Source organism: Amphimedon queenslandica, unplaced genomic scaffold, assembly GCF_000090795.2.
Source record: "Amphimedon queenslandica unplaced genomic scaffold, v1.1 AMPQUscaffold_13200, whole genome shotgun sequence".
NCBI lineage: Eukaryota > Metazoa > Porifera > Demospongiae > Haplosclerida > Niphatidae > Amphimedon > Amphimedon queenslandica.
In genome coordinates, this window is record NW_003546564.1 from 79,826 (window position 1) to 91,143 (window position 11,318).

An 11,318-nucleotide genomic window follows, 5' to 3' on the forward strand; every position below is an offset into this window, starting at 1 on the left:
TCTCTGGGTCTATAAAAAATTGACACAATTAAAAATACTCAGTTTCAAATTACCATATATTGTAGTGGATATAAATATTACACTGCTACTGCTAGTAATGCCGGCATCAGTAATAATAGTGTTATTAATAATTATTATGGATGACATATTGATGGCTGTGTTATTGAATCTTCCCTCTTGATAACTCAATGCATCTAATATTGATACACTGTACATTCCATTAGGCAATGTATTAGCACAACCAATAGCTACTGTATCCATCAGTGGCTTTATTATTTTGTAATATACTGTTGTTGATCCTCCTTCAGTGTTATTAATTGGTTTAAATACTCCATAGCAACCTGTTGATTGGGAATTATTTCTAAAAATACACTGGAGGCAAACAGCTGAGTCATTAATTGACAATATAGCAGCAGAAATGACATGATATGTGTCTGTGTGAAAAGAAAAATATTACATCCTTGGACGTCTACCTCAGGTCTATATTTTTGTATATAGACCTGTTTAGTATGATATATAATACACACATACTTACTGAATTTGAATGTGAAATCATTAGAGTGAATAAAGTCAACATTATTAATAGTAAAAAGTGACATTTTAACAGTGTATTTAGCTCCATACTCCAATACTTCACTTATATTAATGGTAACATTAACATTGTTATTTATATCTCCAGTAGTAACAGTGCAATTATTAGTAGTAGGAGATGCCAATGAGCAATGATATTCTTGCTCATTTATTAGCAATAAAACCAATTGCGGCACTGTTCCAATACAGTAATTGTTGTACTAAAAAGGTAAAATAATCCATGATGTAAACTGCTTAATAAAATTTTGTAATTTTTGCAGATAATAGAGCTATTATATTTACCTGAAATATAATATAAGTTCCAATATACTCTTCAATAAAGTGTGGTGTTGTAGTAACTGCAGCTAAAAATAATTATTATGATATTCTAATAATAATACCCTTAAATTTACTTTGATATAATATGATGCCTGACAGCATGGTAGTATTGCCCTTACCAACAATATTCCATGGTGTTATGCTAATATTATAAGTGGAACAAAACTCATTAAGATATAAATTGTACTGTGTATCAGTAATATTAACTGACATATCAGTTGTTGATATTACTATAGTATAATATAATATCGGTATTCCTGTTAGTGTATATGGTGCTTCATATTTAAGTAATAATGTTGTGCTATTAATTTGTGTCACTGTAGCAGTAACATTTGACAACAAACCTAAGTTAAAATGAAATCATACTGTAATAGATCTAATTGTTATTATTATAAAATTACCTTGCACCATCAGTTGTACTATTGGGCTTTCAGGGAAATATTCCCAATTATGAACAACACACTGTATTGTTGATTCATTCCACTGAACAGTTGCAGGCACTGATACATTATATTGCTTACTGCCATTGGGAAAAATGTTCGGTCCGTTTGGCAAAACACCTTTATCTTGGATTTCCTGATATGCTGCAGACATACCATTAACAAGCCAATATTGTCCAATACAATCATGACACACACAGGTAAACACTGCAGTTGAGCCCAGACTTGCATTAATTGGTGAAGGTGGAACAAGAATAACTAGAAGAATAGATGCAATCTACGTCTAACCTACATAGCTGTAGCTTACTTGGTGTTCCCTTTACAAAACATGCTAAAGATACCATTAAAAACAATGCTTGCAGCATCTTGAATACGAGGATATGACAACAGTGGTGCGGTTTTGCTGTTTAAATACAACCACAACAATAGCTCCAGCCCTTCCCTTTCCTCCTCCTTCTTTCTGTCACTATGTTGTGGCTGCATGCAACTCTTCTACTTTTCCTTCTGACAGTAACATTCATCAGTTCTGCTGCAGCCCAGACTGATTGTTCCAGAAATTATGAAGAGCCTTGCCAGTCATATCCTGGAGGTAAGAATATGAACTGTGAGGATTAGTAATTATTTTAATATTAAAATAGATATTCAAGATGGAGATGCAGTCTGGCCACAGCTATTTCACAAAGTTACAAAAAGAGCTTTAATCAGTAATGAATCTCGCCTCTGGCCCAACAATGTCATTTATTACAAAATTGACACTCAATTCACAGGTATGATAAAATGGCTGAAGTCTTTAGCAGAAATTAAATATAATTTTTTTGTAGAGAGTGAGAAGAGAACTATTCTGGAAGCAATGATTGACTGGGAGAATCACACGTGCATTCGCTTCAGAGAAGAAGAGAGCTCAGTTGGTTATGTCATGATATCCCTTAGCTCAAGAGGGTAAGATCACAAATCAATCAATGATATTTACAAAATCAGAATCACTGATCAAATCACCATTAATATCAATGCACTAAAATCAATATAAACTAATAGCTTATTTATTTTTCTTAATTCAGTTGTTGCTCGTACATTGGTCGTGTTGGTTGTAAACAAGGCCTATCATTGAACCGCGACTGCTTTTCTAAAGGAACTGTGTCACACGAGCTCGGCCATGTAATGGGATTGTATCACGAGCAGAGCAGACCCGATCGTGACAAATACGTTAGGATAATAACTGAGAACATAGTACCTACAGCACGTATGTTATATAAGCAACTAAATCTATTCTTTTATGTGGCAATTTCTCCTTTTTTTAGTTCACAATTTTCAGAAGCTTCCTTCTAGTGTCATAGATTCTCTTGGGGTCCCATATGACCACAACAGTATCATGCACTATTCTCCTACTGCTTTTTCAAAGGCTGGTCACCTTTATACCATAGTATCGCTTTCAACTGGTATCATTGTCGGTCCTGGTCAGTGCCCGTCTCGATTGGACTTTGTTCAAATCAATAAACTTTATAAATGTGGTGAGAAATTATGATATTCTCATATTACAAATTATTTCATATTTCAGGTACATCAAACTCTTCTTTAAATTCAACCATACAGCTGCCTCCTCTTAATCCCATTCCTCCTCTTCCCTATTCAAACTGCGGTGAGGTTTTCAAAGGGACCATCTCCTTTAACTGGGTTTTCGATCACAACATCGACTGTCAGTGGATACTGGTAGTACCAAGTGGAATGGAGACTTCACTGACAATCCTTGTAAGCCTGGAAAACTCAGGAGGAGGTCTATGTACAAAAGATTACGTTCGTATTCATTCAAACGGTGCCTGGGGAAACAAGTATTGCTCGGACTCTCGTGTAGAGGAAAAGTTCAGAGACACAGTTGTGATGATAAAATACCACACTGATCATTTCAATACTTTTAGCTATGAGGTTTTCACTGGAATAAGCATTACTACAATCACTGGAGGTCGGTCAGCTAGTGTCATTAATTCCCCTTGTTATATTTGCTTGTAGATATAAACGAATGTAGTGAAGGGATTGCTGGTTGCTCTCACACTTGTACTAACACTTTCGGCTCTTTCTTTTGCTCCTGCCCAGAATGGATGTACCTATCATGTGACCGAAAAACATGCATAGGTATAATATGTATAATATACACATTATTATCCAGTAGGGCCCTCTCCTTTAGATATTAATGAGTGTGCTAGTGATAATGGAGGCTGTAAGTACTCCTGCACTAATATTGCAGGAAGTCATACTTGTACTTGCCTTAATGATGATGATGATGATTGTTGTAGTGATGGTTATACTCTCAATAGTCATGGAACTAACTGCATACGTAAGAGATCTTTAACTTTAAGAGATAATGAGTAGTGCTTCTATAGCTGTAGATGTTAATGAATGTTTGAACACTTCGCTCAGTCAGTGTTCACAGTTTTGTGTCAATGAGTTGAACAGCTACCACTGCTTGTGTAAGAGAGGATTCAAACTATCAAGTGATGGAAAAAATTGCTCTGGTAAATGAATAATTAAATGTCATGCATCTCTACTTCTATCCTCATCTTTATTTTTTGTTTGTCTAGTAAATAAATTGTTAATGCTAATTCTCTCCTTTTTTCTTTCTTCTTTGTTTTAATATTCTCTCCCTCTTTAAGATGTGAATGAGTGCTTAGAGTTCATAAGACCAGAGCATCACTGTGCAACCTGTGTCAATTTTGATGGAGACTTTTTGTGTTTGTGTGCTGATGGCTACACATATGGGCCGGATCTTCACACCTGTGTTGGTAATTTTTAAATGTTATATATCAGTATAATACTTGGGGCTTCCCACAGGATTTTGTTTATAGTGCTCCATTTCTTGTCAGTAGATTTTAAAGTTGTTCAAAAATTGGGCCAAAGTCCCTGTACTATAGTACAGGGTCTTCAGCCAAATTTTGCCAAAAATAACTAGGAGAGAATTCTCCATTTTTATAACTTTTTCTGATACATATACATGTTCTTATGTTGCGTAGCAAGTTTGAGCTGATTCCGATAAAAATTGGATTTTTTATGAATTTTTAAAGTTACTCAAAAATTGGCCAAAGTCCCTGTACTATATATAGTACAGGGTCTTCGGCCAAATTTTTCCAAAAATGACTAGGAGAGAATTCTCCATTTTAATAACTTTTTCTGATGCATATACATGTTCTTATGTTGTGTAGCAAGTTTGAACTGATTCCGATAAAAATTGGATTTTTTACAAATTTTTAAAGTTACTCAAAAATTGGACCAAAGTCCCTGTACTATATACAGGGTCTTCGGCCAAATTTTGCCAAAAATGAAAAGGGGAGAATTCTTCACTTTTATTACATCTTCTGATACATTATACATGTACTTATGTTGCCTAAAAAGTTTGAACTGATTCCAAGCAAAATTAGATTTTTAAACTCCTTTTTTAACACAGATATAAATGAGTGCAGTAGTGGTTTAGCCAATTGCACGCATGACTGTCAAAATACAGATGGATCATATACATGTTCTTGTCCTTCTGGCACTGATCTGGCCGATGATGGGAGGACCTGCATAGGTTAACTGCTGTATGTATTAAATGATGCATAATACTCAATCTTCCTTACAGATATTGATGAGTGTACTTTGAATCTTCATAACTGCAAATATGGATGCCTCAACAAGGAAGGATCATACCTTTGCACTTGTCCCTCAGGATTTAGGACATTGCTTGAAAGTGGAACATGCACAGGTCACTAGAAATACATTGTGTATAATCTCCACAAACCTATTTTATTGATAGATATAAATGAATGTAGCTCTGGTGTCCATAACTGCAGTCATTTCTGTCATAATACTAATGGATCTTATACTTGCTCTTGCCCTCAAGGAATGCTCCTTTTAAATGACTATAAAAATTGCTCAGGTATAGGATTATACTTTAGAAGATTATACCTTTATTTTTCTAGATATCGACGAGTGCTCTTCAAGCAATCATGGCTGCCAAGGCTCTTGCCTTAATACCGAAGGCTCTTATAGGTGCCTGTGTCCTAAAGGCTTTCAGCTTTCAATTGATGGCAAATCTTGTATAGGTATAAATTATATTAATCAATATTACAGGATAGTTATGGCTGTAGTGTAGATATTAATGAATGCAATGAAGCCAGTACTAATAATTGTAGTCATTTCTGTCACAATATAAATGGCTCATACACTTGTTCATGTCCTAATGGCTTCGTGCTATTAAGTAATGACAAGGATTGCTCAGGTAAACCTGTTGGCTGATACATCACAACTAACTTCCATGCAGATATTAATGAATGTTCTTCAAGCAATCATGGCTGCCAAGGCTCTTGCCTTAATACTGAAGGCTCTTATAGGTGTCTGTGTCCTAAAGGCTTTCAGCTTTCAATTGATGGCAAATCTTGTACAGGTATAAATTACATTAATCAATATTACAGCAGAGTTATGGCTGTAGTGTAGATATTAATGAATGCAGTGAAGCCAGTACTAATAATTGTAGTCATTTCTGTCATAATATAAATGGCTCATACACTTGTTCATGTCCTAGTGGCTTCGTGCTATCAAGTAATGACAAGGATTGCTCAGGTAAACCTAATAGCTGATAAGTCACAACTAACTTCCATGCAGATATTAATGAATGTTCTTCAAGCAATCATGGCTGCAATTGGTCTTGTATAAATACTGAAGGATCCTATACTTGCTTGTGTCCTGAGGGCTTCCATTTCTCTACAGCAGACAATGGATCTTGTGCAGGTTTTATGGTGTCTATTATTTGTCTTAAATTTTCAATTTACTTTAGATATTAATGAATGCTCTCAAAGGACTCATAATTGCAGTCACTACTGCCACAATACAAATGGTTCGTATACTTGCTCTTGTCCCAGTAGCTTTCGCTTATCTTCCAATGGATACCAATGCAATTATATCGTCTCGCACACAACTGCTTCTGGTTCCATTAATCTCAACACAAGTAATGTAACATGGACGATACAAATACCCAATGCAAACCAGGCCATCAAGTTGACATTCCTGTCTCTCTCCATCTCTTGCTCTAATGGAGGGTCCATTGAAATATTCAGTGGCATAGAGCCGGTTTCTTCTATATCGCTACTCAGGACATGTGGTGGGAGCTTTCCCTTGTCCCCAATCATTTCCTCCATTAATGAATTGAGTGTCGTGTATGAAACAGGCAATAGCAGTGACTCTGCTAGTCTTAAATATGAGACTGTTCTTCCCTCACAAACAAACGGTGAGTCTGAATATAATAATAATAATTATTATTATATTTATTTTAATCCTATAAAGTCAAGTCTTGTTTTGGCGTTGTAAGTAACGGACAAAGGTTTTCACTCCCTGACTTTCCTTCAAAATACACAAGCTCTCTCAACTGTAACTATTACGTCATTTCGTCCCAAAGAACAGTCACCCTCACTATACTGTATACTGATCTTAATTATGAATCGTGTAGCAATACTCAGGACAGGCTTATTGTCTATAGTGATTTCCAGTTTTCTCAACAAATCGGTGCAATGTGTAATGCGAAAGGAGAGACAGTTTTTACGGCTCATAATTACCTTATGGTTGTCTCATACAATGGGATTGAGCCATCAAAGTATCGCGGCTTTGAGGGTTTGGTCACTATATCCGATTGAGTGGTGTTGTCTGTGGATGATAAACTGTATCACATCTTTTTGTCATTGTTTTAATTTCGTTTTCCTTTCTTCTGTGACATTTTTCTCATATGTGTAATGATTAAAAATACTGATAATTGTTATGAATCAAAAAATTACATAAACATTAAGGGGCTCCATCCAATGCCACTACAGATTCATACCTACATACAGATTTCACCAGTTGGGGCTTTGCCCAATTAAAAATTGATAAATTTGATTTGATTTGATATTATACATTTCTTCTTAGCCGATAGAAGTAGCAAGTGTGATTACTGGAGAAACTGACAATGTGTATGATACAATCTAGTTCATGATATACACAATTGCCACCAATCTGAAAAAAACCAGACAGAAAGGAGAAATGAGGAAAGGATTCTAATACATTTTCATTGTTTGAGCACCTACTGGACTCCACGTTGGCAGGGGGACCTTTTTAGTGACAGCACCAGTTTTGTCGTCAAGAAAGCAAAGAAATGCTATCGTCTGTTCTCCCTCGGGGACGGTAATGACAGCATAAAGTAAATTTGTTTCATTTTCATAGTCCAGGTCCTGTACAGCAGACTAGAGGGGAGGAGTCAATCAATTAACCTTATAAGGCATTAAATATTTTTTAAATAGTCATAGCTCAAAATAATGGGCTTGGAATCAGAAATGTATCTTATTTTTCAGACAGCCATAACAGTGTTGGAATTGCACATGTAGTTCAAACTTTCTTATAATTGATGCGCTTGTGCTGTATTGAAATTTTTAGTTTAGTGCAGTCTCTCCCTTATTCTCCTCTCTCTCTCTCTTTTAACATACAACAAGGTAATCCAATTGCTCTTTCTTGTATAATCTCTTAATGACACGCCCTCTGCTAGATATCAATGGCTAAAATACAAATAATAACAATAAAATTAAAATAATAATAATTAATGTTGATTTTCGAATTGCCATTACCTGATTGTCTTGTTCATCCATCAATTCTTTAAATTCATTCACATAACAAATATCAATAGACCCTGTTATAGGAGAATATCTATAGCAGCTGGAAATAAATTCAAAATACGCTAATCAAACATACAGTAGCTACAATGGCTTATACCTCAAAGTGCAGCCGCTTATCTGTAAAATTCTTTGATAGTCTTCGAAATGAAAGGCGACCACGTCAGGATGAAATTGAGCCGTATTTGTCATTAAGTTTTTAAGCTGAGAGAGATAGAGAGAGAGAGGGAGAAAATTAAATAGAGAAGGGACTCCAATATCACTCACAACTCTTCCAGAACGAAAGTCCTTGATCAAGAAATCGCTATTGCAGTTTGACTTGCGATTATGAAGATAAATAAATGGAGAGCCACCAAATGAAACACCGACAGTCGGATTACAGCTGGTCTCAAACAACAATGGAGGAAGGGCTAGTATACAAGTCACATGAGATTACTGTAGAGCACCTTTTGTTGAGGGCTGTAAATTTTGCGGATTGTGCAATTTTTTTGAAGATTCACAAAAATTACTTTGCAAAAATCAAATTATTATGGTACAAGATGGCAGATGAAATAAATTCGCAAAAATTAAACCCACAAAATAGATTTTTAGGCAAATTTGCGTAATTTACAGCCCTTGAAAAAAAGGAACCACAGGGTAAATGGATCAGTACTTACATGTGACGATACAGTTGATTGGGATCCCATTGGGATACACTCCTGGTATAAAAGATGGCGTGAGAGGGTCTCTGCTGTGATATGGAGCATCTAACTGTACAGCTGGAGTCGTTTGACACTAATAAATAATAATAATAATAATAATAATAATAATAATAATAATAATAATAATAATAATAATATTCTTTGTTTCAATTGTTGTCATTTTGTTGTTGTTGTTTCATTCTTGTTTTTAATAATAATTATTATTATTATTATAATTATTAATATCATTAACATTATGGCTTTTCTATTCTCAAGAACTGTTTCTGTTTTGAACTGTTTCTGTTTTGAACTGACCACAGAAGCTCCATAAGGTACAGGGAGGGGGTCGTTTCACAGCAAACACACACACACACACCATACATGATTTAAACTAACATTATCCAATATCCATTGAAGACTGTAATATTTACACGAGCGATGAGTAAAGACTAACAGTAGATCATCACTGATGGAAATGTCATACAACTGATTACCAAATATCTAGACAGAAATGCATAACAACAGTGAATAACATTCACATGCAGTTAGATATACATGTAAAGATATAAATGGCATACATGTACAATACTTGGCAGTAGTACAAATAAATATGAAACTACCACTGATGTTTGCTGTAACTAGTTTATGAATGGGCAAAGTTAAGAATACCACCTCTGTGTATTTCTTAATGAAAGCCCTTAATCTCTATTGTCAACTATTGTATTTTATTCATCTCTCTCTTTTTGGTTAATTTTCTTATTATGGAGAGATATTACTAGATATTACACAGTATAAATTGTAAGTTTTAATTTCATTTTTTATTTTAATGTTGATAATGAACCACCACATGTGTACAATGTATGTGATAAAGTGGTCTCTTTATGTTAATTGGCACAATTCTTTGTTTAGGGAATATTTCCTGGGTGTTATCAAACAAATAATGACTAATCCCCTTTACTTGTTTGGAAATGTTGAAATGAACGATGAGTTTGAGTGGGTGGATCTTGAACAGCAACAGCGATAACACCTTTTGAACGGAAACAACACAGGCAGTCATACACACACACAAAATAGCATAATTACTATAATTATTATGCAAGCAAACAAAACAAAACAAAACGCTAATATTAATTACATTATCTCGGGCCCTATTAAACGCTGATTTCACTAATACAGACTCCAAATACTCCGCCCACGACAAATATCTACATCAGAAGTGACAGATATGCCCACTCACAATTAAAGTACCTAAAAGGAACGGCTGTGGATAGATACACTGAGCGAAGGACCTTCCTAGTGTCGGCGTTTAGGATCTTGAGAAAACCGTCGTAGGTGAGGATCATCAAACAGACTTCTTTTTCTTCCTCAAAGAGAGGTTTGTCCCTCTAGCAAAACAACAACTCAATTATGAACATTAGTTTGGAGTATACTACTCTAAAACATGGATAGAGGTTAGATAAGGCTATCATAATTTAAAATTGGGCACGCTCACAACTCTATCATGGATCACAATGGTGTATGCATTATGCAGTGACAAAAATAGATACCAAAGAAAGAGGGGAGAGCCCTACATAAAAGGAAATTGTTGACTAAACAGCTGTCACATCAAACAAGCTAATCGGAGGCTTCAGTCAGTCATACTGTCACTCTGTCTCTCTCTCTCCCATCTCTCCTTTGTTTTTATTTTAATACATAAATCCTCTCATACTATATAGTGGTTTTATTATTTTTTTTGGTATAACATTTCACGAATTTGTTCAGACTTGCCATTTGTTGGTATAGATTTGTGAGAATCTTACCTTCTGTAGCTATTTTTCCTAGTGTGTCACACCTTTTTTGTGGAATTTAATTTTGCGAATTTAATAAAAACGCAAAATTAGCAAAATTTATTTCCAGTGAAATATAGCCCCTATATGATAATATTAACCTTACAATATGGCAAAAGTAGAGTAAAGCTCCACAGTGTCTTTCCTCTTGTCTTATAGGAGGGAAATGAAAAAGGCGGCGAGGTTCTCCCCCAGGACCGTCACTACACAAATTAAGTGCATTAACTGATAAAAAAAGTTCCTGCACTTATTAAATATTAATAATTAATTTCCTGAAGAACTTCCTTTCCGCCCCTGAAGTAATATAATTAATAAATAATTAGAAGACTTACTTAAAATATCCTTCCGTGTGATTATTGAAGTAGATCCGTCTAAAAATAAAGTTTAAAATAATTTCTTCCTTCACTCCTTTTTTGGAAGAAAAAGAATAAAAGAATAAATACCTTTACCTGTCCAGTCCAATGCATATCGGATATCGCGATGTTTTGTGCCAAACATTTTCAAAAGAAACAGTAGGCTGTTTAACAAAAAATTAATATGTAGATAAAAGTAATATCATTTTAGCAATTATCTTTTAATTGGAGGATCTTGGGCAATTACTGTGTTGCATTACCTCTAGTATCACATTGTGTACGATTTTTGAGGTAATCACATCTCTCAAATTATCGTCCAACTCAATAGTTCGTCTGAAGAGAAGATTCGAGACGTGATGCTCACCTTCCTTGTAAGCAGCCATTTTGTTGCTAAGCCCGCGAACTGTTATTGCGCATGCTCAGTAGGCGGAGATTAAACTCCGTAAAATTT

The 11,318-nt window shown here is 35.0% G+C and overlaps 3 protein-coding genes across 4 annotated transcripts; 1 reads left to right on the forward strand and 2 right to left on the reverse strand.

Moving 5' to 3' along the window:
• Positions 1-9: 9 nt before the first annotated feature.
• On the reverse strand, positions 10-1,725 carry LOC109584541 (uncharacterized). The gene is made up of 6 exons (XM_020000309.1): positions 1,657-1,725; positions 1,311-1,607; positions 984-1,253; positions 874-935; positions 536-791; positions 10-434 (listed from the first exon to the last, which is right to left on the reverse strand). The coding sequence occupies exons 1-6, from the start codon at positions 1,712-1,714 to the stop codon at positions 10-12; spliced, it is 1,368 nt and encodes a 455-aa protein (XP_019855868.1). The 5' UTR covers positions 1,715-1,725.
• On the forward strand, positions 1,723-7,137 carry LOC109584543 (tolloid-like protein 1). Its single transcript, XM_020000311.1, has 20 exons — positions 1,723-1,938; positions 1,988-2,116; positions 2,171-2,288; positions 2,408-2,589; positions 2,648-2,857; positions 2,905-3,306; positions 3,354-3,476; positions 3,529-3,678; positions 3,725-3,856; positions 3,995-4,123; positions 4,783-4,905; positions 4,957-5,079; positions 5,131-5,253; positions 5,297-5,419; positions 5,470-5,595; positions 5,638-5,760; positions 5,811-5,936; positions 5,979-6,104; positions 6,151-6,600; positions 6,657-7,137. Exons 1-20 carry the CDS (start codon positions 1,818-1,820, stop codon positions 7,001-7,003), a joined length of 3,486 nt encoding a protein of 1,161 aa, XP_019855870.1. The 5' UTR covers positions 1,723-1,817; the 3' UTR covers positions 7,004-7,137.
• On the reverse strand, positions 7,098-11,288 carry LOC105313858 (DDB1- and CUL4-associated factor 17-like). Of its 2 annotated transcripts, none has more exons than XM_020000314.1 (15): positions 11,128-11,288; positions 10,964-11,031; positions 10,847-10,885; positions 10,621-10,717; positions 9,937-10,073; positions 9,824-9,893; positions 9,647-9,715; positions 9,085-9,189; positions 8,665-8,782; positions 8,276-8,418; positions 8,109-8,212; positions 7,964-8,051; positions 7,826-7,894; positions 7,430-7,585; positions 7,098-7,358 (listed from the first exon to the last, which is right to left on the reverse strand). In XM_020000314.1, the coding sequence occupies exons 1-15, from the start codon at positions 11,248-11,250 to the stop codon at positions 7,254-7,256; spliced, it is 1,491 nt and encodes a 496-aa protein (XP_019855873.1). In that variant the 5' UTR covers positions 11,251-11,288; the 3' UTR covers positions 7,098-7,253. The 2 variants fall into 2 exon arrangements, with proteins under 2 accessions (XP_019855873.1, XP_019855874.1); XM_020000315.1 differs by having other exon boundaries at positions 7,407-7,585.
• Positions 11,289-11,318: the final 30 nt, after the last annotated feature.